The sequence below is a fragment of the Sycon ciliatum genome, chromosome 13 (assembly GCF_964019385.1).
Source record: "Sycon ciliatum chromosome 13, ocSycCili1.1, whole genome shotgun sequence".
Classification (NCBI taxonomy): Eukaryota; Metazoa; Porifera; class Calcarea; order Leucosolenida; family Sycettidae; genus Sycon; species Sycon ciliatum.
In genome coordinates, this window is record NC_088655.1 from 7,369,214 (window position 1) to 7,396,422 (window position 27,209).

The 27,209-nt window shown below is 47.3% G+C and overlaps 1 protein-coding gene across 1 annotated transcript; it reads right to left on the bottom strand.

Annotated features, from left to right (window-relative positions):
- Positions 1–23,758: 23,758 nt before the first annotated feature.
- Positions 23,759–26,458, bottom strand: LOC135829127 (uncharacterized). Its single transcript, XM_065341533.1, has 2 exons — positions 25,461–26,458; positions 23,759–25,220 (listed from the first exon to the last, which is right to left on the bottom strand). The coding sequence occupies exons 1-2, from the start codon at positions 26,456–26,458 to the stop codon at positions 23,759–23,761; spliced, it is 2,460 nt and encodes an 819-aa protein (XP_065197605.1).
- Between the last annotated feature and the right edge of the window lie 751 nt (positions 26,459–27,209).

Below are 27,209 nucleotides of genomic sequence, written 5' to 3' on the forward strand. Positions count from 1 at the left end.
CCTACTTGTTTAGTTTTTAAATTCTCAAGCGGTAACCATAACTAACCAACAACCATAGCTTGCTTGGTGATGCCAATGCGAACAAGCTTACAATAATAAAACAATAACCGTCACTACGCACAAGGGTGAGCCGGTTTAATAATGCGCCTCCAAAACTTCCAAAGAAACCCCATAATTACCACCTCCAATGGAAGCATCTCAGCCTGGGAATAATCCGTCATGAAAACCTTCGGTTTCCAACACGGAGTTCTTTGCTTGATGACAGCGAGAGCTTCAGCTATGTCAGCATGTCTTCCCGAGTGGACGCAACATTCTACGCACAGTGAAATTTAATCAGACAGGACAACTGCTATTCCTTTGTAAGACTTAAAGTTGTGAAAGATGACTCATGTCCTTTGAGGGTGCCAAGCCTAAAACATAGACAACGGAGAGGAACCATGAATCGTGAACAGTACTTGAAGTATTGTACTCTCCATCATTGCAAGCCACTTACCTGCCACAACGATGTAGCCTGTATTAGTGTGCACAACCAAGAAAAACAAGGCCAGGTCATAGCACGTTGTGCGGTATGTAGCGTCCATAAGAACGAGCTCGCCATACTTTACCAGAAGCTCTCTTTGCAATACCTCCTGGTGTATCACCAGCAGGCGTGAAGAGGCCAGCATGGGATCCACTAGCGGCTAGCCATCACCGCCACCGCTGCCCTTATGTCTGTGTCAGAAAAATTAGAGCATCACAAGGTTTACAATTCAGATTTCAGATTCAGATTTCAGATTCGCTTACGTTAGACCGACTGCAAGCCGTTGCTGCTCGTTCATATCTGCTTTGTAAGACCCGGCACCCACCTGAGTGGGAAACTCCGAAGCAGATTCTTAATCGTACTTGTGACTGATCATCCCTGAAGTGGCGTCGTCATATTCTGTCCTTGCTGTATTTTCATCATGTCTTTTACCAGTTTCCGTCTTTGCTAATTCGTTTGAAATTCAATGTATCTCTTAGTTGTCGTCACTCTATAGTTTATAGTTTTACCTCGTTCTGGCGCCCATTTCCTTAAATCCCCTCTCTTCAGATTATCTGTGGAATGGAACAAACTTCCAGAACACATTCGCTGCGTTCAGTCCTCTGTCAATTTTCGCATTGCTCTAAAGGCTCATTACTCACAGCATAGATATTCTCTGACTGGAATTCCGAACTTTTCCGTTTCAGAAATTTTTTCCTTGAAATTAATCCTTGCTGGGTTTTTTCATCTAAAAAAAATGTATTAACTGCAGAGTTGATTTCTTCTCTCGTCGATTTCTTTCCCGCTTTTATACCTCGTTATCACATATCAGGTGATGGTTTCCATGGATTGAACCAATCAGAGGCCTTCGTAGGCGGGTGATATAGGCCGATATCACCCCGCCTAGCTCATATCACCCCTGCTGCTCTATATTACCCCTGCTGCATACAACGTACGGATATACTCGAAAGCGTACTATAAATGCACTCCATATTTAGCACTTGAGTATTCCTGCTTTCGAGGAATTGGAATTTACTAGTAGACTAAGTTAGTAACCAACAATTCGGAGAATAGTACTAAGCCTAAGTTACAGGAAATACATGACCAAGGAAAACACGTACCAAGCAATGGAGTCATTGATTCCGTTCCTAGAACAATGAGCCAAGGACCGTCATGGTTTGTACACACGTACACAGAAAGCACAACATTTAATACTTGACAATACTTCTGGGTCTGGTCACTTTCGGTATTCTTACCAGTAAGATGGCTAGCTTTGACTTGGGTGCAAGTGATATTGACTTGGAAGATGCAGACGTTTGGATGCCGCTTCCAACTACTTCAACTTTTTATCTACGGATGAAATAGCCAACATGTCAGGATTCTTTTTATTATCTACAGCAATTGCGACGTTAGCAACTGGTGAGGTAGTGGAAAAGACCACTACTGAAAAGCGCGTTTCATCAGAACAGCACAGCAAGGAAGAAAGAGTTAAGCGATTTGTGCAAGTGTCTGAGTCAGATCTGGGTAGGATACGTTAAAGTCGTGTTTCCGCAAACACTAAACGAGCTATTAAGGGGGTTCGGGACAGTTAGGCCCAAAAATTTAATTTCAACATCAGCCCAATCTGACATCAGGTTTGAATAGGTACAGCCTTATATTTTCACTTAGTAACATCAGTTTTTCAAATGCCTGAATAGGTCTTGCCAAAAACACAATTTTCCTTGATAACACAAAATATTGCAAAATCCCAAAATTGATGAGAAATCGTCCATGACATCAGTTAGGACAGAAAATATGACATAAAATTTTACAGACTGTTCGAGGTATTGACTAAGATGATATCAACACCGAAAAATGTACACTTTGGTTGACGGTGGGATCCAGGTCGTCATTTCCTGGAGAAGAACAAAAAGACGCAAAAAATGAAACTTTGAATATTTTTTGCAGCTTATTTTTGAGTTTGCCCCATATGTGGATACTTCAAACACGTTCTATAAGTGGGTTGGAACAGGTTTACCGCGGCGAAAATAGGGGTCACCGTGCATATTCTGGAGAAAAATCCAAAAAACTGTCAAAATTTGCCTAAAATTGGTAAATTCACGTATCTATATTGCTTGTACTTCTCTGCTGCTGCTTTGGTCATAACTTATTGGATTTTTGGCTGTTAGGTGTTGCATAAACTCACTAGAGCCCTCGGCGTTCAGAACAATACAAGGATGGAATAGCTGAACTAGTAAATTTGCCGGAAAACCCTGGGTGCACGCATTATCGATAGGTACTTTTCTCCATGATTACTCTCCTGTTGGTAAGTTGGTTGTGATACATGTACATGTAGCTATGATAGCGCTTAGCACAGCCCCATATCAAACTACAATGAAAGCTGACATGTCGGAACGAATCAGACAACATTGCGTCCTCTTGTTCTTCAACTATGCGAGCTAGAACGTGTCCCCACACTGGCACAAATGATGGTATTTTACGGTGCGCACAAACAAGTGAAGCACTGTGCCACAGGGCGTTCCTTACAGTTGGGTTGCTGCTGGTTTTTCGCTAGGTGTTCAGCCACCACTAATATAATCTTCCTTGAGACTGTCACCCGCTTTTTACCTCCGACTTGCTCCTTCATTAGTCTGAAAATGGCTGGCTCACCACTTCGTTTGTAGGACAAGACAAAGTGCTTCATCACCAACCCACTGGCAGCTGCCCGCACTGCAACTGATTTAGAGAAGCACGTTGCTTGGACCAACGGTTGAAGGGTGGCCAGCCGCTTTTGCTGATGTTCTGCAAACTCCATCGCCAAACATGCTGATGCAAAAGTGACAGAGTGCTACAGGATACTGGCATCAGGGCAAGCTTCGACAATTTCAGCTAGGGCCGCAACATCCGCAACAGCATCATGAGCAGCGAACTCATTCCCAACGATGAACTATAAATCAATCTGAGGCTGTAGCTTGGGAGCTCCGGTATCGCGGTTTAGGGATCAGAGTGTTCACCAATCACAAAATGCACACCATTGACACACACATCCGTGCACACATATACACACACACACACACACACACACACACACACAAACACACACACACACACACACACACACACACACATGCATGCTCTCACACGCAATAGAAAACACGCGCGCGTACACACACATACATTCACGCACGTGTGCGTACCCACCCACATGCATGTGCACACTCATGTGCATGAGTGGAGATGCCCGCATACACATGTCACACCAACATGCCCTGGGAGCGGTCATGCACGTGTGTATGGTATGTGTGCGAGGGCACGTCCACATGAGCGCATATGCATGTGCATGTTCATACATGCGTATGGTGCACACATGCACAAACATGCAGGTCTATGCAAACACACAGACGCTCGCGGCCACCGCGCATACAGTGTGCTCATACATTTCCATAGCCATAGGGTGGCAATGACTCGCAAATCAGTATCATGAATAAATCTTATGGGATTGAAAAACGCACTTACCCAAAGCAGCTTTGGTGTTGCTTGTGGAAGCACGGGGCCAGGGTGTTGAGCAGTTACAGGGCTATCTGTATCTATAAAATTCTCCATCCCACACTGCTGACACGGAATGACAAGTACGCTGCCCAGGTCGTACCTCTTCTCTTCAACGCAATCAATGAGCGCCAGAGCTTTGCCACATCCAGGATTCTGGCACGCAGACAATCCCACAGCCAGATACCTGAGATGAACGATTCGTCGACCGTGAAGAGGGGCACTGAACGACCTCTTCGCGGGAGTCGAATCCAGTGGCGTTAGTGATGGAGATCGCCCTTTCTGTTTTTCAGGAACTCGATCGATCGTTTGAGTTTGCGAAGCGTCCCCCTCCTCGGCTTCTTGCATCGTCCAGTACGCAGAATGAGAGGCCGCGTCGGGGGTGACGGATTACTCTCCCGCGTCTTCATCTCCACGACACGTCGGCAGGAGAACCGAGCTATCCAAAAACCGCCAATGTCAAAACAAATCCGCAAGTCCACTAGTGGCTGAGCTTCTTCCTCAAATCTTGTCTCGACTCGAGCACGCGCTGCGAAGTCATGGTCAAACGTATTTTCTGTGCATGATCGCGTCCCATTTTTCCACTCCGAAAGGCATTATTTTTCAGGAAAAAATTCGGAAATCCAACATGGCGCTAACCGTCGCGAACCTCCTTAAGAACTGGATGCGTGTTTTTGACACTTGGTGTGTGGAGAACAAGAAAACGTGCGACTTGAAAACAATACAAACGACTGATCTAGCATCTATCCTGAAGCATGCCTATGTTGAAATCCGTCAAGTCAACAAACAGCCGTATTCTAAGAACAGCTTACTGCAGTTTCGGAGTGCCATTCACCGTGAACTGCAAGAGCTGAAGCGCACCATCAATCCCTATACTGATAGTGAGTTTATCGAGGCTAACCAAGTACTTGATGGCTACCTAAAGCAGTTAAAGAAAGACGGCCTGGTAGCACCAACGCCGCACAAGCCTCCCATCTCCGATAGCGACAAAGAAAAGATCTACAAGCACCTCGGTGACTGGAAGCCAAATGCGGATCACCTCACCTACCTTGTCTGGTTCGTCATCACTTACCACTTCTGTCTGCGTGGTTCGGAGATTCAGGCGTATCTAACATCCGACGACCTGGATGTGAAGACCAACGACAAAGGCAAAAGATACATCACATTAGCCACAGCATTCGCCCAGAAGAACCAGCAAGGCGGCATTAAAGGAAAGGACACGGTGTCTGATGGGATGATAGTGTCCGACTGGCAGGTGGAAGCCGTCCTACTCCTCACTTCAAAGTTGTCTGTGAAGTCCAAGCGACTCCTTCAGATACCACGCAAACATTACCAGCCAGAGGATTCAGAATGGTACACAGGCCAAGTGTTTGGTAAAACAAAATCGATGGCATGATGAAGAAGATGAGTGAAACAGCGCGACTAAGCCAGACCTACACCAACCACAGTGTGCGCGCCACCGCCATTACGACCTTGGCTAAGCAAAATGTGAGTGCCACTACCATCATGCGTACTTCCGGCCATCGGAATGCCCAAAGCCTAGACTCGTACTTGCAGCCAAGCGAGCATGACAAGATGAAAACTGCTCACCTGTTGGACGTAGACACCATTGATGAAGCACTGCAGTGCGCGACTCCGGAGAAACTGCAGGGCTTGGAAGAGCCTCAGGCACCTCCCTCGTCAGCTTCTGTCACTACCAGTTCATCCACGGTGACGTCGGAGAATAGCGCAAAATTCATTTTCTCTGGCAACTTCAATGGTGCCGTTCACATTCACATACATGTGAACAATGTGAAGGAACTGCGCTGAAGTTGGCTCGTTTCTGCAGTGTTCCATTTACAATTTACAATACTCCATTTCAATCAACTCTTCTATTTCCACTCCTCTATACTTTTCCTTCCTACCCTATGCTTTACCTAAGTTCAAACTAAACTCTACTGTGGCAATGTATTGTAGTTGTGTAGAAGGAAGAGCATGAAGTACGGTGCACATGGTGTGTAGGGTCATATGGGATAAGACACATGGTGTAGGGTCATATGTGATAAGTAGACACATGGTGTGTACATGGTGTATGGTCATATGTGATAAGTAGAATATCCCCCTCGTAGCTCGGGTGATACCGTACCCTCATATCAATCCCTTCTGCTTCGCAGTCGGGATTGATATTCGCCGGATCACCCTCGTCCTCATGAGATATTCTTTACATATTTTAGGTACTTGTTTCCCTTCTTCCCATGCTTCATCTTCCACTCTCCTCTCCCCCATTTCCCCATTTTTCTTGCGCTATTTATGTAGGAGACTTCCGTGATAAGCATCCATTTGCTTTTGGATAATCTTTTTAAATAAATGCAATACAATTCAAGTTAGAAAGGGACAAGTCGCTTTCTTTAGCTAGTCGGGCTGTTCTTAATTTTGGTACTGTTGTGAGCCCACGCACACACACAATCCGCACTTGCAAGGAGCAGTTTCAGCCTACCTACAGGCATATTAAATAGCATATAGGTTTACTGTACATTCCATCACTGGGTTCCAAGTCACGTGCAGCTTCCAAGGAAAGAGCTGGTTCAGCACTGCACTCTGATGGTTCTGAATCTGGCACATATGGCCGGAACTGCATAAGCGCAGGGGGGCGGGGGGACTCAGACCATGCCTTCACCTGGGAGGAAAAGAAGACAAGTGGATCAGTACTCCTGTAAGACCACTAATGTTAACGAACACTTTTAAAGGTTATGTGCAAAACAATGTATTTGTACAGTCATAACATTTCACCTCGTTGATCAACAAAATCCAGACATCGTTAACTTTTTTTATAATAGCAATAAAGAGAACAAATTCTGCAATCATCGCCACACTACAACGAAGTCATGAAAGTTTACCAGAATTAATTTTCTTGTCACATTCATCAGTGAAAAGTCGTGACTGAAGAGTAACCATGCTGAACACTTGTTGTCTCACCCTAAGTGTCTGCAGGTGTATGATGATTTTAGTTTTTCTGTTCTTTGTCGTGCACGGTATGCTAGTCAGTTGAAAGTACTTGAGGCTGTTTGTATTCGTTTGCATACGCCTGATCTTTGTAAGCAGAAGAAACATGTAGTTGCGTTAAAATTGTTTTCGTAGGTGCCCAGCATGATTGTTTGTCTCACTACACAGTTTTAGCGGTATAAATATTAGTTTCTCACCCGCCGTTGCACTTAGCTCTCACTTCACTTCTATTGTCTCACCTTCCCTCATTCTATTTTGGCACTGTATTTTGTTCTCGTAACACATCATTGAATGTATATTTAATCATTGTTCAGCATGGTTACTCTTCAGTCACGACTTTCCACTGATGAATGTGACAAGAAACTTAATTCTGGTAAACTTTCATGACTTCGTTGTAGTGTGGCGATGACTGCAGAATTTGTTCTCTTTATTGCTATTATAAAATTGTTGTCTCCACGTCGATTATTTGCATATCGATAACTTTAATTGATGTTAACATATCAGGTCTTACAGTATTTATTTTATAGTTCTCCAAAATATGGTAGTGCCGCTTGAATTGGGAAATACCTGATGAAACCCAAACAGGTTAGATTTGATAACAGAGTGCACGAGCACCGTTTCTCTTCGTATCCATACTCACCTTGTGGGCCATCTGAATCTGGTACAGTCTAGGTTGCTGCAGCTTATGTGTTGCTAGAGCAATGTGTGATCGGATGTCCTTTAACTCTGGGTGGTACGCCCGGCCAAATTCCTGGAAAGTAGAGAATGTATACCCGACATAGGTCGCATTAAAGGAGATCACCTTCCCTACACCGCAGTAAGTTATCACGTGCATTAACTTCTGTCTAACCACAATGCTCAGTGCACAGCAACAAGAATGCACCCAGAAACCTATCAAGTGACTATTGGGTGATCGAGCACTGAAGATTGTTCTCTACGGAAGAACTTACATTTCTGTATTCGACTTTGAACATGGTCTGGATAGCCCGGGCATCTCGCAGACCACTCTGGGCATCTCGCAGACCACTCTGGGCATCTCGCAGACCACTCTGGGCATCTCGCAGACCACTCTGGGCATCTCGCAGACCACTCTGGGCATCTCGCAGACCACTCTGGGCATCTCGCAGACCACTCTGGGCATCTCGCAGACCACTCTGGGCATCTCGCAGACCACTCTGGGCATCTCGCAGACCACTCTGGGCATCTCGCAGACCACTCTGGGCATCTCGCAGACCACTCTGGGCATCTCGCAGACCACTCTGGGCATCTCGCAGACCACTCTGGGCATCTCGCAGACCACTCTGGGCATCTCGCAGACCACTCTGGGCATCTCGCAGACCACTCTGGGCATCTCGCAGACCACTCTGGGCATCTCGCAGACCACTCTGGGCATCTCGCAGACCACTCTGGGCATCTCGCAGACCACTCTGGGCATCTCGCAGACCACTCTGGGCATCTCGCAGACCACTCTGGGCATCTTGCAGACCACTCTGGGCATCTCGCAGACCACTCTCGGCGAGTTTAAAAATGCGGTCCATTACAGACTGACTGATTCTTTGGCTCTGCTCCCTGGTGAATTTGCCTTGTTCGGTAATCACATCATGTCCACTGTGACTGCCCTCAGTCGGGTACGTGACGATAAACCTACGTAGTGGGCATGCACAAACGTGAAAGACATTCTCTTTGTGATTCTGCAGAGCTACGTACATACCACATACAACTGAGTTTATTGGCCTACATACCTTACATGGCAAGTGCGGCACTCATACATGACCCACCAATCACAGTACTCAATCGATTACTTTCCCACTATGACATAATATGTTAGTAGAGAGGTTTTGCAGAGCGAACGTTCGCGCGAATTTTCGTTTGACGTCACGAAAAGCGAAACTTCGTGCGAACGTTCGCAGTTTTGAACGCGAAAGTTGCAGGAAACGCGAAACAAACTTTCGCAGTAATTTTCGCTCTTTGTGGACCGCTGGTCAGCCTGGTGCACGGTGAGCGACCCTCACTCTTCATGTTTGTGCTGGATCTCTACTCTTGGCTTGGTCCGCGAGTGCTAGCTTTCCGATACTTTTGGCAGCCCTTGTTGTTTCATCTCCAGAACCATCTCCGATCTCCTGCTCGCTCGTCTTCTCAGTGCTCAGAATCGGTTACATCAACGATGCCTTTTTGAATCTCAAGTGTTGATGCGCAAGGTTACGGCACAAGCCAACCCGGCCCGTTTGTCTGTGGGTCTCCGGCCATGGACAACGTAGTCAAAGAGCTCTCGTCTCAGGCCGTGACTCAGGGTACCTGGTGCGCGTGCCGCCACTCGCAACAAACAAATAATCGGATGGAGAAAATTCTAAAAAACAAGCGAGTGCACACGAAATTTCCTTGGAGCGAGAAACATGCAAACGTTCGCAGTAATGTTCGCTCTTTGTGGACTGTTCGTGCGCGGTGAGCCACCCTCAATCCTCATGTTTGTGCTTGATCTCTACTCTTGGCTTGGTCCGCGGGTGCTAGCTTTCCTATACTTGTGGCAGCCCGTGTTGCTCCATCTCCGGAACCATCCCCGATCTCCTGCCTGATCGTCTTCTCACTGCTCAGAGTCGGTTACATCCGTGAACGCGCGATGCCTTTTTGAATTTCAGGTGTTCATGCGCCAGATTACGGCACAAGCCAACCCGTTTGTCTGTGAGTCTCCGGCCATGGACAAGGTAGTCAAAGAGCTCTCCTCTCAGGCCATGACTCAGGGTGCCGTCACTCGCAACAACAAAATAATCGGATGAAGAAGTCTTCTCAAACAAGCGAGTGCACGCGAAAATTCCTGGGAGCGAAAAACATGCAAAACACAAATTTCGCGCGAACGTTCGCAATAGTTTTCGCAACCCAGAACGCGAAAATCATTGCGAACGTTCGCTCTGCAAAACCTCTCTATTATCAATATTATTATAACTCACCGCTCGCACACATTGAGTTTGGACAGGTCCCCAGCATTGAGAGCAGCCGAAATAGACATCTTAAAATCCTTCACTTTACCCCCCTTCGCTTTCGCCAAAGCGGAAGCAGAAAGGCCAGTTGAGTCAACCGAATAATCAGGCAGTCGCAGAATGCGACGAATGTTGCACGATGCCTCACATCCAATTTTTCTTGTCCCTATAAGAATTACAGCAGGGCATACCACAGTGATATCAACATGCAAGTATAAACTCGGTGCATCACAGCTGGATAGTGGCAAAGAGTGTTTATTCGTACATTTGTACATTTGCACTGCAGCACTCCCAGCACTGGGTATACAGTACTAGCAGTCAAGAAGGAAAGAAACGATGTCTCCTTCTTTATCTCTATTCATTATCATTCTGAAGAAGACAACCGTCGAATCGCTAAAACATTAGTATCAATCAGTCAAGTATTGCTTGTCTCTCTCTCTCTCTTTCTGCAGTTGACATGATTACATGTAGAGCAATAATTTTAAAAAAAAACGATGGCTAGTTTACAGCAATGGGCACCGCAAAGATAACCATGACTCTGGTTATGCTTCTCACCTTGGAGTTTAATCCTCTTCTTCTTAACAGCTGAGGCTCTGGGGTAAGCATGATCAACGGATGCTGAACTGCTTACATCGCTAACTGGTTACATTGCTAACTGGTTACATTGCTAACTGCTTACATCGCTTACTGGTTACATTGCTAACTGGTTACATTGCTAACTGGTTACATCGCTAACTGGTTACATCGCTAACTGGTTACATCGCTAACTGGTTACATCGCTAACTGCTTACATCGCTAACTGGTTACATTGCTAACTGGTTACATCGCTAACTGCTTACATCGCTTACTGGTTACATCGCTAGAGGACTCAATTGACTTAGTGGTGTGGCACCTGTAATGTTACCGACACAACAACACTTGGTCACTGACAAAATAATGTAATGCAAAGGAATCAAGAGATGGTACAACTGTTCTCACTGGCAACTAGCAACTGCATGAAATAGATCACATTCAGGTTCTACCTGTCCATTTAATTCCAATACCTGTGCATTCCAAATTGTCATTCTGGTAAAGCCACAGGAGATGAACGGAACTCCACCAAAAGGAATCTGTGCACAGCGCGCCACGTTTATGGCTCCATATGAAGGCCTTTGGACGCGGAATAGCCTCCTTCAAGATCTCTTCAACACTGCAACATTTGTGCACATAGCACACATACATAGCACACATACACTGTTTCTCTACCCTGGTTATGCTCTATACTCTCAACATCTTTTTCCTCTTATAATCACGCTGATTTTGTCATCCCTTTTCCTCGCGCTACTGAAATGTACCTCCATCACCTTTGCCCCCTTCTCCCCTTCTCCGTATATATATTCTAGTGATTGTTAGTCTTGGTCATATGCTGTCTGATGAAGTGTTCTGACACGAAACTCGGAGTTACAGCGGAATGAGACTTGGTTGATTCATTGCTGTGTAATATTTGTAGCACACATACATGTAGAAGACTTTATAATAATTATACCAGCACTCAATAACGACTCGGCTATGTACACTGCAACGATATGTGTGGGAATATGGTTGATGTGAGGCCCCTTGTAACGTGGAGCAGAACGTTATGTGGGATTGCTGCAGTGAATATCAAAATGTTATAATCCTTCAGTTCTTTGTGAGTGTGAATGCGTTTACGTGTATCCGCTAGCAGGGCTGTAACCATGGTAACGCACTGTACACTACTGTAGGGCAATGCACACTACATATTCTTCTCTTCAAAACCTATCAATTATACTACTCACTGCTCCTTTGGAACCAACATAAACACGACGAAGCTTCGAAGACAGCATTTTGTTGCTCTGTTTTGGTGGGTCTTACCTGTTTGAAAACGGTTTTTCTGTGGTCCTTGTTACAAAGCTAGCACGCGGTAGGGCAACTTTCAGGAAATCCTTCAATTCCTCCGCTCCATCTAATAATTCTAACCTCGTTTGCCGTGATGATATCGGATCATGATGAGGACAAAAAACAAAACAAAAACGTGTCCATCTACCAATGATCTACAAAAACAAAAACAAAAACTGTTACTGCAACTGTTCCTCCCTTCCCGCCGCAGTGCTTTCTTTCCACTGACAATTCTATGTGAGTGTCAATGCAGGTCATTGTGTATTGTACTTGTACTTGTAGTACAAAACTCATGTATGTGTACGCGAATGCAAGCTAAATCTGTCCGACCCTGCAATGGCCACGACCAAGTGTCCCAAGGAGAAAGTAGCGCCGGAAAAAGTAACGCCGCAGAAAGTAGCGAAGGAGAAAGTAGCGCCGGAGAAAAGAGCGCCGGATAAAATAGCGCTGGAGAAAGTCGCGCCAGAGAAAGTAGCGCCGGAGAAAGTAAAGTCGGAGAAAGTAGCGCGGGAGAAAGTAGCGTCGGAGAAAGTAGCGCCAGAGAAAGTACCACCGGAGAAAGTAGCAAGAAAGTAGAGCCGGAGAAAGTAGTGCCGGAGAAAGTAGCGCCGGAGAAAGTATAACCGGAGAAAGTGGCGCCGGAGAAATAAGGTTTGGAGAAAGTAGAGCCGGAGAAAGTAGCACCGGAGAAAGTAGCGTCGGAGAAAGTAGAGTCGGAGAAAGTAGCGCCGGAGAAAGTAGCACCGGAGAAAGTAGCGCTGGAGAAAGTTGCGCCGGAGAAAGTAGCGCCGGAGAAAGTAGCGCTGGATCATGTGACCATAAATTATCACGTGATATGGATCATGTCACCATAATTATCATGTGACATGAGTCATATGACTATGTCATGTGATACGAATCATGTGACCATACCATTGAAACATGGCATGTGACCATATCATGGACGTTTCAAGGGGGATTGACTGCTCTGGATAGCACGAGTACACATGCATGCATGTGTGTGCACACATGCACACACACAATGAAAAAAACATGAGATTCCTTGCCAGCAAGGATAATACAGATCTGGTAATCCTGTAATCTGGCATTGTCACATACCCTGGCATGCATACACACCCTGCAACAACTAGAACAAAAATGACTAATAAAAAATTCTTGAAAACAGATCTGGCTCTCCGGCCAAAGGCCAGTATGAGAGCAAGAACTTATAACTTGGTGCACAGTGGTCATGCACACTGAGATGGTAAGAGTAAAAAAGTATAACACCGTCCTGTGTTTACTCTGGCTGGTATGCACAAGGCGAGTGTCAGACAGAACACTGACGTCATGTACAATAACTTACACGGAAACTGTTCAGTTGAACAAGTGACTATACACTACTTGTACTGGTGACGGTCAGGACAAACCTTGTTCTTCACCCGCGGAACAATGGCAGCGGTCTTGGCAATGTCGTCAGTGCTCAGCTTCACCTTCTCAAACTGCAAGTTCAGCGTCATGTGGTCCGGATTGCGGGTTCCCCGGTTAGCCACCACGCCGTGGGCCAGCTCCCAGGCCAGCAGCACTTGACTGGGATCGGCACTGTATACTTGAACGATCTATAAATACAAACAAACATAATATACAGCACAGATTGCTCATTCTGCGCACAGAACTGTTTCGTACTGAGCTAACCAGTATAGCTACCCAGCTAACCAGTATAACTACCCAGCTAACCAGTGTGATTACCCAGCTAGCCAGTATAACTACCCAGCTAACCAGTGTGATTACCCAGCTAGCCAGTATAACTACCCAGCTTACCAGTATAACTACCCAGCTAACCAGTATAACTACCCAGCTAACCAGTGTGATTACCCAGCTAACCAGTATAACTACCCAGCTAACCAGTGTGATTACCCAGCTAGCCAGTATAACTACCCAGCTTACCAGTATAACTACCCAGCTAACCAGTATGACTACCCAGCTAACCAGTATAACTACCCAGCTAACCAGTATAACTACCCGGCTGACCAGTATAACTACCCAGCTAACCAGTATGACTACCCAGCGAACCAGTATAACTACCCAGCTTTCCAGTATAACTACCCAGCTAACCAGTATAACTACCCAGCTAACCAGTATGACTACCCACCTAACCAGTATGACTACCCAGCTAACCAGTATAACTACCCAGCTAACCAGTATAACTACCCAGCTAACCAGTATAACTACCCAGCTAACCAGTATGACTACCCAGCTAACCAGTATAACTACCTAGCTAACCAGTATAACTACCCAGCTAACCAGTATGACTACTCAGCTTACCAGTATAACTACCCAGCTAACCAGTATAACTACCCACCTAACCAGTATAACTACCCAGCTAACCAGTAAAACTACCCAGCTAACCAGTATGACTACCCAGCTAACCAGTATAACTACCCAGCTAACCGGTGTGAGTACCCAGCTAACCGGTATAACTACCCAGCTAACCAGTATGACTACCCAGCTTACCAGTATGACTACCCACCTAACCAGTATGACTACCCAGCTAACCAGTATAACTACCCAGCTAACCAGTATAACTACCCAGCTAACCAGTATAACTACCCAGCTAACCAGTATAACTACCCAGCTAACCAGTATAACTACCCAGCTAACCAGTATAACTACCCAGCTAACCAGTATAACTACCCAGCTGACCAGTATAACTACCCAGCTAACCAGTATGACTACCCAGCTAACCAGTATGACTATCCACCTAACCAGTAAGACTACCCAGCTAACTAGTATAATTACCCAGCTAACCAGTATAACTACCCAGCTAACCAGTATAACTACCCAGCTAACCAGTATAACTACCCAGCTAACCAGTATGACTACTCAGCTTACCAGTATAACTACCCAGCTAACCAGTATAACTACCCAGCTAACCAGTATGATTACCCAGCTAACCAGTATAACTACCCAGCTAACCAGTATTACTACCCAACTGTTGTGAACCCTCTGGTTCTCTGAAGTATCAGGAACGAACGACCCCACACGGCACGAGTACGACTATTTATTCTCAACAGTATATCTCACTTCCATCGACTAATACCAATGAACAATGAATGTATGAGCAACTGAACGAATAACGAATGAATAACTAACACTAAAACCACCAGGTATTTATAGCATGAAAATAGTCTCAACACCAAGCTTGCCGATCTGGGCTGTCACACACAACACCGTCACTGGGCCACTGCCTCGTGGGGCGGACGCTGGACCAGATAACCTACATTCGATCTCCGTGTTCCACACTGTCTCCCCGCTTACTTCTTCCGTGCTAACCGGTATCGCCCTTCTCATTTTCTCGGCTTCTACGCCTTGCGCTTCTAATTCTCGCGCCTCTAACTCTTGCGCCTCTAACTCTTGCGCCTCTAACTCTTGCGCCTCTAACTCTTGCGCCTCTACGTCTTGCGCCTCTACGTCTTGCGCCTCTAGGTCTTGCGCCTCTACGTCTTGCGCCTCTACGTCTTGCGCCTCTACGTCTTGCGCCTCTACGTCTTGCGCCTCTACGTCTTGCGCCTCTACGTCTTGCGCCTCTACGTCTTGCGCCTCTACGTCTTGCGCCTCTACGTCTTGCGCCTCTACGTCTTGCGCCTCTACGTCTTGCGCCTCTACGTCTTGCGCCTCTACGTCTTGCGCCTCTAAGTCTTGCGCCTTTACATCTTGTGCCTCTACGTCTTGCGCCTCTACGTCTTGAGCCTCTACGTCTTGCGCCTCTACGTCTTGCGCTTTTACGTCTTGCGCTTCTACGTCTTGCGCGTCTACGTCTTGCGCTTCTACGTCGTTCGGCCGAGACTCCAGCTGCTTCTGAGCATCTCCGACCCATGTTGCCACGCTCTGTACCGACGCATTGGGCCTTGGATCTGATCCTCCCACTGGTTTCAAGCACTCTTCTGACCGCTGCTTGTGTGTAAGCAAAGTCTTACACGCCTTGTCCGGCGTCCTTCCGGGCGAGGCAAGCAAATCTCGCTTTGCTTCCTCATAATATGTACTGACGGCGATGCGCCCGGCCATCTTCTTGAGCTTTTTGTTTAAGGAGGCTCCAGCCTTCTGCGCTGCGCAGCCGGTCTGGCGCTCTGTTTTTTGCAGGCAAAAGTCTTGTTTTTGCCGATAAGTGCGAAAAGTTGGGAAATTCCCATCTCAACTTACTAAAATTTCGACTCCGCGATCGACAGTCTTATCAGAGAATATTGTTTCATTCTTCACCTGTAGTGTTCCCTGGGCCCCAGCGAGGTTCCTGTTGTTTTTTCCTCCGTTGTGTCAGTGGGTATCAGGGCATGTTTTCAAAAGCATCGCTGGTGTGAGCAAGAAGTTGACTTTACAGCTCGATTTCTCGAGATCCTGAATAATTTTGCTTGACGAAAATATGAACAAGGAGAACGGAGCCAAGCGTCTCGATGGCTGTGTAACACCAGGGACCAAAACCTACTGTAAGCGCGTTTTGGAGAGAGAGACTGAAGTGGGTGCACAGACTCTGGTAAGTGGATCCACTTCTAATTCTCAAGTGGCGAAATATATTCCTACGCTGAAAACATTGCAGTCTTGAGTGAGTGGTAAATCGTTGGTGAGCTACTGCTCAGTGACTTGGGCTATTTACGAAAGCTGTGACCTGTCAGCTGCCAACGTCGCCAGCAGTAAGTCATCACCTGCGTCCACTTGAATAAAATACAGCACTGAAAATTGAGTATGTTGTTTTGCAGTACTATTCTCTATTGTCAGAGTGTGAAGTATTTTGTAAATGTTGTGTTGTACAGCACCAGTGATTTGAAAATATTCCTACACTACTCGCACCAGTTCTATTATGATGAATGCATGCACCTCTACCCATAAGCACTATGTGCATGCACATATGCAGGCACGCGTGTGAGCCTAAATGGTGTTTGTGTGTGTGTGCGCGCGCGCGCGCGCAGTGCATGTTGTGTGTGCGCGCGCACGCGTGCACAAGTGCATGGACAGCAGAATATGATAACTAAGCTCAAGAGCATGCATTTTGCATGTGGGTGTATGCTATTGTGGGTGCGCGTATATGACGTACGTGTATTTGTGTGTGCAAGGGGTACTTGTTTGTGAGCATGTGCATGTAAGCGTACATGTATGTATCAATGTGTGCAATGCGCATGCACCCACATACACCTGTGGTTGTTCCATGTTATTGGGAATAGTGTATGATTATACCTAATGGGTGCTACACTGATTACTAGCAGTCGTTCATTGCCAATATTGAGTTGAACCTGCATCTACATTGTACATGTACTACAAACATGGAACTGCCCCCCCCCCCCCCCCCCCAGAATATAATAATTGTTATCCTCCTCAAGCTCTTTGCCTGTTGCTTTATGATAAATACTAGGAGTGAACTATTGCAAGAGTTGTGATGCAAAGCTGGTCTGAACTGTGCTCAGGGTCAGTAGGCCTTGGCCTGGATCATGAATAACGTTGTGCATGGATCATGCCGATATCCAGATCAAGGGCTAAAAAGCCCAGGAACCATGGCCTCATCTAGTATCCATGTATACTATAACAATCTGGGGGACCATTCAATGCTTTTGACACAAAAAATTGGAATAATACCACAAGGAATGCATAGAATGATCACCTTACCTGAAAAATAGCAATTCCAAGAATGGTGGAAAATCGGCCAATTTTCGGTCTTATTTTTATTTCTGGAGGTCTAAAATGCACGGTAACCCCCCTAAAATTATATATTTCTAGTTTCTATGAAGTATGAGGATCCCAAAAATAAAATAAAAAGGGCATGTCCATGAAGAAAATATGAAGCTGTGCACCCAATTGTACATTGCGGACGGGCATTTCTGCGAAGTTCATTTTTGTACCCAAATTACTATTTTTCTGAGTAGTCAATGCTGATTGCCAGATTTTCTTGCTCAAATGCTTCACTGTGATGTGTGAAAGGACTTGCAATCACAAAGAGAAGCCAGACAACTGGTAAATCTGAAATATGACCCCAAAACAAGCAAATTTAGGCTGAAATCGATAAATACACCCACCCCTAGAAATACACCTCAAACAGCCTTATCTCCGCGGAAACACCCCCTGAATTTTTTTGTGGAGTTACATGGGATGATATAGAGCACACTCATCCACAAAAAGGAGAGGGTTTATGAAAAAAAAATCACCCCCAAAGGGTTGGAGCCTCCTTAACTCTGCGCGGAGCGCACACTCTTGCCGTCTAGCACTGCGCTCTTCATACTCCTCGCTCTGTCGGAGCCTCTTCTCCACGTATTCTCTCAACCTATCGCCTTCAAATCCATACCGAATTCTGTTGTGTAACGACAAGTTCTCGAGAGTGAAAGGCCTTCTCGCTTGTGACATTGTGTTCGTTTCAATGCAGCTGTATCCCGACTCCGCCGTACCGCTGATGTTTACAACGTTGTATACGCTACATGCGCTAAGTGCGGTTTGCTGTGTGCGCTGTACTTGTATGTTGTATGCGTATGCTTTTCTCATATACGCTGTCATTTTCACGCTATAACTACCTGGTGGTTTTAGTGTTAGTTTCAGTTGTTCAGTCCTTCAGTGTTCATTGTTGTTAGTCGATGGAAGTGAAATATACTGTTGAGAATAAATAGTTGTCCTCGTGCCGTGTTGGGTCGTTCGTTCCTGACACTTTAGAGAACCAGAGGGTTCACAACATTTGGCGACCACGCCAGGATACGAAGCGAGCATGGCACAGGAACTATGGATTACTGAAGCCAGCTTTATCGCTAACGGAATTCGGTATGGATTTACAGGCGATAGGTTGAGAGAATACGTGGAGAAGAGGCTCCGACAGTGCGAGGAGTTTGAAGAGCGCAGTGCTGGACGGCAAGAGGGTGCGCTCCGCCCGGAGTTTGACGAAAAGCTCAAGAACTTGAAGAAGATGAACGAGCGCATCGCCAGCAGTACATATGAGGAAGCAAAGCGAGATTTGCTTGCCACACGCGAAAGGGCGCCGGATAAGGCGTGGAAGACTTTGCTTACAGACAAGCAGCGGTCAGAGGAGTATTCGAAGCCAGTGGGAGGATCAGATCCAAGGCCCACTGGGTCGGTGCAGTGCATGGTGACATCGGTCGGAGACGCTCAGAAGCAGCTGGAGTCTCGGCCGAACGACGTAGAGGCGCAAGACGTGGAGGCGCAAGACGTAGAGGCGCAAGACGTTGAGGCGCAAGACGTAGAGGCGCAAGACGTAGAGGCGCAAGACGTAGAGACGCAGGACGTAGAGGCGCAAGACGTAGAGGCGCAAGACGTAGAGGCGCAAGACGTAGAGGCGCAAGAGTTAGAGGCGCAAGACGTAGAAGCGCAAGGCGTAGAAGATAAGGAAACGAGAAGGGCGATACTGGTTAGCACGGAAGAAGTAAGCGGCGAGACTGTGTGGAACACGGAGATCGAATGTAGGTTATCTGGTCCAGCGTCCGCCCCACGAGGCAGTGGCCCAGTGACTGTGTTGTGTGTGACAGCCCAGATCGGCAAGCTTGGTGTTGAGACTGTTGAAGTGAAGCCGTTCGGTGCGGAATCAAGCCAACAGTGGATGGACAAGTTCGCCATCACGATCCTGGGTAGCTCCGCAGTCATTCCGGTATGTGCTCTCATGAAGCCAACGTTAGAGCTTGATCTGAAGTGCGCGAGTCCGCAGACCATAGCTCAGTTGGCAGAAATGGTGAGCACTGGTAATATTCCACCTTGGCCACCCCCACAGCAGCGGATTACTCGTTCTGGGCGTGTAGTCAGAGCCCCGGTCGTTCGACTTGTGAGTTGTTGTACGGCGGTGAGAAGCCCTTTGGTGGGGAGAATGTTGTGAAACGACAAGTTCTCGAGAGTGAAAGGCCTTCTCGCTTGTGACATTGTGTTCGTTTCAATGCAGCTGTATCCCGACTCCGCCGTACCCGCTGATGTTTACAACGTTGTATACGCTACAGGCGCTAAGTGCGGTTTGCTGTGTGCGCTGTACTTGTATGTTGTATGCGTATGCTTTTCGCATATACGCTATCATTTTCACGCTATAACTACCTGGTGGTTTTAGTTTTAGTTTCAGTTGTTCTTTCAGTTGTTAAGTCAATCATTGTTCATTGTTGTTAGTCGATGGAAGTGAAATATACTGTCGAGAATAAATAGTTGTCCTCGTGCCGTGTGGGGTCGTTCGTTGCTGACACTTAAGAGAACCAGAGGGTTCACAACACCAGCTAACCAGTATGACTACCAAGCTTACCAGTATGACTACTCAGCTTACCAGTATAACTATCCAACTAACCAGTATAACTACCCAGCTAACCAGTATAGCTACCCAACTAACCAGTATAACTACCCACTGTACCCAGCTAACCAGTGTGACTACCTAGCTAACCAGTATAACTACCCAGCTTACCAGTATAACTACCCAGCTAACCAGTATGACTACCCAGCTAGCCAGTATAACTACCCAGCTAACCAGTAAGACTACCCAGCTAACCAGTATGACTACTCAGGTTACCAGTATAACTACCCAACTAACCAGTATAACTACCCTGCTAACCAGTATAACTACCCAGCTAACCAGTATAACTACCCAGCTAACCAGCATGACTACCCAGCTAACCAGTATAACTACCAAGCTAACCAGTATGACTACCCAGGTAACCGGTATGACTACCCACCTAACCAGTATGACTACCCAGCTAACCAGTATAACTACCCAGCTAACCAGTATAACTACCCAGCTAACCAGTATAACTACCCAGCTAACCAGTATGACTACCCAGCTAACCAGTATAACTACCCAGCTAACCAGTATAACTGACCAGCTAACCAGTATGACTACCCAGCTAACCAGTATGACTACCCAGCTAACCAGTATGACTACCCAGCTAACCAGTATGACTACCCAGCTAACCAGTATGACTACCCAGCTAACTAGTATAATTACCCAAGTAACCAGAATGACTACCCAGCTAACCAGTATAACTACCCAACTAACCAGTAAGACTACCCAGCTAACCAGTATAACTAGCCAGCTAACCAGTATAACTACCCAGCTGACCAGTATAACTACCCAGCTAACCAGTATAACTACACAGCTAACCAGTATAACTACCCAGCTGACCAGTATAACTACCCGGCTAACCAGTATGACTACCCACCTAACCAGTATGACTACCCACCTAACCAGTAAGACTACCCAGCTAACCAGTATAACTACCCAGCTAACTAGTAAAACTACCCAGCTAACTAGTATAACTACTTAGCTAACCAGTATAACTACCCAGCTAACCAGTATAACTACCCAGCTAACCAGTATAACTACCCAGCTAACCAGTATAACTACCCAGCTAACCAGTATAACTACCCAGCAAACCAGTATAACTACCTAGCTGACCAGTATAACTACCCAGCTAACCAGTATGACTACCCACCTAACCAGTATGACTACTCAGCTTACTAGGATAACTACCCAACTAACCAGTATAACTACCCACCTAACCAGTATAAATACCCAGCTAACCAGTAAAACTACCCAGCTAACCATTATAACTACCCAGTTAACCAGTATGACTACCCAGCTAACCAGTATAACTACCCAGCTAACCAGTGTGAGTACCCAGCTAACCCGTATAACTACCCAGCTAACCAGTATAACTACCCAGCTAACCAGTATAACTACCCAGCTAACCAGTATAACTACCCAGCTTACCAGTATAACTACCCAGCTAACCAGTATGCCTACCCAGCTAACCAGTATAACTACCCAGCTAACCAGTATAACTGACCAGCTAACCAGTATGACTACCCAGCTAACCAGTAAAACTACCCAGCTAACCAGTATAACTACCCAGCTAACCAGTATAACTACCCAGCTAACCAGTATAACTACCAAGCTAACCAGTATAACTACCCAGCTAACCAGTATGACTACCCAGCTAACCAGTATGACTACCCAGCTAACCAGTATTACTACCCAGCTAACCAGTATAACTACCCAGCTAACCAGTATAACTACCCAGCTAACCAGTATGACTACCCAGCTAACCAGTATGACTACCCAGCTAACCACTATAACAACCCAGCTAACCAGTATAACTACCCAGCTAACCAGTATTACTACCCAGCTAACCAGTATAACTACCCACCTAACCAGTATAACTACCCAGCTAACCAGTATGACTACCCAGCTAACTAGTATAATTACCCAAGTAACCAGTATGACTACCCAGCTAACCAGTATAACTACCCAACTAACCAGTAAGGCTACCCAGCTAACCAGTATAACTACCCAGCTAACCAGTATAACTACCCAGCTGACCAGTATAACTACCCAGCTAACCAGTATAACTACCCAGCTAACCAGTATAACTACCCAGCTGACCAGTATAACTACCCGGCTAACCAGTATGACTACCCACCTAACCAGTATGACTACCCACCTAACCAGTAAGACTACCCAGCTAACCAGTATAACTACCCAGCTAACTAGTAAAACTACCCAGCTAACTAGTATAACTACCTAGCTAACCAGTATAACTACCCAGCTAACCAGTATAACTACCCAGCTAACCAGTATAACTACCCAGCTAACCAGTATAACTACCCAGCTAACCAGTATAACTACCCAGCTAACCAGTATAACTACCTAGCTGACCAGTATAACTACCCAGCTAACCAGTATGACTACCCACCTAACCAGTATGACTACTCAGCTTACTAGGATAACTACCCAACTAACCAGTATAGCTACCCACCTAACCAGTATAAATACCCAGCTAACCAGTAAAACTACCCAGCTAACCATTATAACTACCCAGTTAACCAGTATGACTACCCAGCTAACCAGTATAACTACCCAGCTAACCAGTGTGAGTACCCAGCTAACCCGTATAACTACCCAGCTAACCAGTATAACTACCCAGCTAACCAGTATAACTACCCAGCTAACCAGTATAACTACCCAGCTTACCAGTATAACTACCCAGCTAACCAGTATGCCTACCCAGCTAACCAGTATAACTACCCAGCTAACCAGTATAACTGACCAGCTAACCAGTATGACTACCCAGCTAACCAGTATAACTACCTAGCTAACCAGTATAACTACCCAGCTAACCAGTATAACTACCCAGCTAACCAGTATAACTACCCAGCTAACCAGTATTACTACCCAGCTAACCAGTATGACAACCCAGCTAACCAGTATTACTACCCAGCTAAGCAGTATAACTACCCAGCTAACCATTATAACAAACCCACACTTGCATCAGACACAACCATTGGAAGCATCGAACTATTTAGAAGACTATATTACCAAACATGTTCTCAAAACACCATTGAAGAATCTTTCTCAAAAAAGAACAAAGGACGGAGAGCTGAGGACGCACGTACCCGGCCCCGTACCGGACACACAGCCAAGAAGGACGACACTGTAGCATCCCCACGCTTGACAGGCAAAGAAAACAGCAAGCAAAGAAAATCGGCCAGCGGGCGCAGTTCAAACATCTTGAACGACACGCTCAAAGCAAAACACGTGACAGAAAATAATGCATGATGTCATCTGTACTCACGAGGACATGCAAAAAAGGTCAAATCTACACAAAAGCGAGTGCCGCAAGAAACAACACAAATAAATAATCATTCAAACTGCGAAGAACTAGAAAGGCAGATTTCTAATTATCGAAGAACAAGAATGTATCGTAGAGCCCCAGAGCAACTGCCGGAGGATGCTGGCACCCACCAGACGGGTGGTGGTTGCCCCTGCCAGAGAAACGCACAAATTAAGAATAATCGAGCAGTGTCCAATTACGACATACGGAGTAATATACATGTTAAACGAAGACAAACACTAACAAATGGAGAACGTTCCAACATTTCCCCTCTCACGAACGACTCCAGACTAATCGGAAGTCGTGAGATCATTATACGGACCGGTATCTTCATCGATGGGTTCAACTTCCAACGGCACCAACTGCGTTATCGGCCGCTTGGACTGCTTGGCACCAATTCTGATGTTCACTACACGGACCAATCCATCAGATCCGGGGAACACTTCTATCACTTTGGCTAGCGGCCAACGCCCTCTTGGAGTAGACTTGTCCATGCAGAGGACAATGTCACCGGGCTTCATGTTGCGGCTGCGTCGAGACCATTGCTGAAGCACATTCAGCCGAGGCAATATTTCTCGAAGCCATCGCCGCCATACCTGGCGTAGGAGCTGTTGGAGGAGCCGCCAACGACGCTGTGGGTGCAACTCAGCGACTTCTTCGAGTGGCAGAGTCAGCTCGCACTGTCCAGCTAGGAAGTGCATCGGTGTTAGTGGTGCGGCGTCATCCACGTCAGTCCGGACAGCGGTCAACGGACGCGAGTTGAGCAGGCCTTCCGCACTCACCATGGCAGTTACAAGTTCCTCATCAGTGAGATTGGCCTGGGACAGAGTTGCCATCATTGCGCGCTTTGCTGCCTTGACCACAGACTCAAATACGCCGCCAAAGTGCGGAGCGAGAGGCGGATTGAAGCGCCAGTGAACTCCTTGGCTGGCCATACTTGCAGCCACTTCATCAGAACCTAGCGCTTGAACGGCTTCTCTTAGCTCGCGCTCTGCACCGACAAAGTTCGTCTCGTTGTCTGACACGACCTCAGCTGGCACGCCTCTGCGCTTGCAGAAACGGGTGAATGCTAGCAGAAACGACTCGGTGTCCAGGCCATACGCCATCTCGGAATGACAGGCTCGAGATTGCAAACAAGAGAAGACACAGAGGTACCTCTTGAGCTGGGTCTTGCCACGTCCTTGTTTTGTTCGGAACGGACCGGCATAGTCAACTCCCACTCTTGAAAATGCCCGGTACGGTGGAGCTGTTCGGAATAGCGGGAGCGGTGCTATCTGCTGCGAAGCCACAGTGGCCCACTTCTTCTTGCAGAGCACGCAGTGTGCACGGTGAGATCGTGTGACAACCTTGCCACGGATGATCCAAAACCGCAGCATCAGGTTTGCCAAGAGGTGGTTTGGGCCAACACTGTGGTCACACTTGCGATCTTCGGCGTCGACTATCAGCTGAGTAATCCGATGGTGCTGTGGCAAGATTATCGGATGCCGGGTATGCTCAGGCAAGTGGCTGGCAGTCTTCAGACGACCTCCAACGCGTAGTACACACGGGTAATCCTTGTCGAGCACTGGATTCAGCCGTAGCAGCGGGTCATTCGCTGCAAGGGACTTCCCTGACGTCAGCTGCCGATACGAAGCGGGATAGCTCTCTGCTTGTGCGATCGCATACCAGTGACATTCGGCACGCTGGAGCTCATCAGACTTCAGCTCCACAGAGTCGACTGCTGCACTCGCTGCTTCCGGATCCCCTCTCGTGCTAGCATGACGTCGACGACACCGGTTGATGAAACGGTAGCACCAGGCCGTCACTCATACTAGTCGTTTCCATGACGAGTAGTTGTCGGGGTGGAGACGAAACACCTCCGTTGACACTTGCTGCACAGCGAACGCCATCACTTGCGCTCGCTTTACCATTCCGGGCAACTCTTTTGGCAAGGTTATCTGACGAGACGGCCACTCAGTGTGCTGCTGGACGAGGAACTCAGGGCCGTTCCACTATACTGAATCACTGGCTAGCTGGGCTGCTGTCAAGCCTCTGGTGCCCTTGTCGGCTGGGTTCAGCTTTCCAGGAACGTGGTTCCACTGGCTGCCAGCTGAATACTCTTGTACTTCAGCTATCCGGTTGCCCACGTCGACTTTAAACTTTCTGGAATGTGCTCTCGCCCAGTGAAGCACGTTCATCGAGTCGGACCAGAAGGTGGCATCAGCCTGCGGCAGATCTAGCGCGTCATTCACTGTCTTGGCCAGGCAAACACCAAGCACATCACCCTTCAGCTCCAGCTTCGGGATCAACATCTTCTTAATGGGACATGGACGCGCCTTGGCTAGTGCTAGCGTCACTCGCACATTGCCATCTGGGAACTCAGCACGGACGTACACGTTAGCGGCGTAGGCGGCATCTGAAGCATCCGTGAACACGTACAGCGACAATGTAGCGACAGACGACTCGCGACCCGGACACTTGAAGCAGCGCGGCGCACGGATCAGCGCCAGATCTCCCAGCTCGCTGAACCAGGACGTCCATCTCCGCGTGTGCTCAGCGTCCAGTGGATCATCCCAGCCCACGCCGAGGATGCACAGCTCCTGGAACATGACACGAGAGCGAATCGTGAAGGGAGCTAGTTGTCCGCGTGGGTCGAATATAGATGCCATCTTACTCAGCACGGCTCGCTTGGTCAGCTTCTCTGTTGCGGGCGGCTTGAACTCAAAGGCGAAGGTATCATCCTCTGCCGACCACATCACGCCTAGCGTCTTGACTGATGGTAGCGCACAGTGATCATGATCATTGATGCTAGCTACGAGCTGCGGTGAGCGGTCAGCTTCCGGTACGCCGTCCATCACCTCCGAGCTATTGCTGAGCCACTTGCGGAGGTGGAAGCTGCCCTGCTCAAGGATGTCCTGTACTGTCTGCTGTGTGCGGATGGCTTCCGGTACGGAGACAGCAGAGTGCAGCAGATCATGCACATGCATGTCTCGGTCAACGATCTGCAACATGGCTGTGTCATACTTGTCGGCTGTCTCGCGGCACACCACTTGTAGCGCCTTGCATGCCAGGTATGGAGCGCCTTGATGCCGAACACCAACCTCTGGAACTCGTATACGCGTGAGTCCCACACAAAGCGATGATATCGGCGGTCTTGCTCAGCCAGCATGACTTGCAGGAACATCTCGGTAATGTCCGCCGTGAGCGCTACTGGCTCCTTGCGGAACCGCAGAAGCACTTTCACTAGGTCATTCTGCAGAGCGGGTCCAGCGTACATACACTTTTTGCTCGACGTGCCGTCATACTTGGCAGCAGCATCAAAGACGACACGTACCTTCGTGGTGGCCTTGTCGTCTCGTAGAATGGCGAAGTGCGGCAGGAACCACTGGTCGTCGCCATCTGCCTCAAACCTCTGCTGCCGACACTGCGTGCACATAGCCTTTGTCAATGTGGCTACGGATGACCTTGCCGTATGCTGCCTTCAGCTCTGGACGCTTGTCCAGCGATTTCTCTAGCATGCGCAGGCGATGGTCCGCCATGGCGCGATTAGCGGTGACACCAGGCTCGCCGTTGCTGTGGACCCATGGGATTGCCATGGTGACTCGCTGATCATGGAAGCTGATGGATTTCTCAACGATCTCCTCAGCCAGCTTCTCTGCAGGGGTGATGTAGGTGCCTTCGTGCTTCATACCGACTGCCTCCAGATTTTAGAAATTCTGGACCAGGCTGTCTATGCTGCATTCGCCGTATAAAGCATGCACG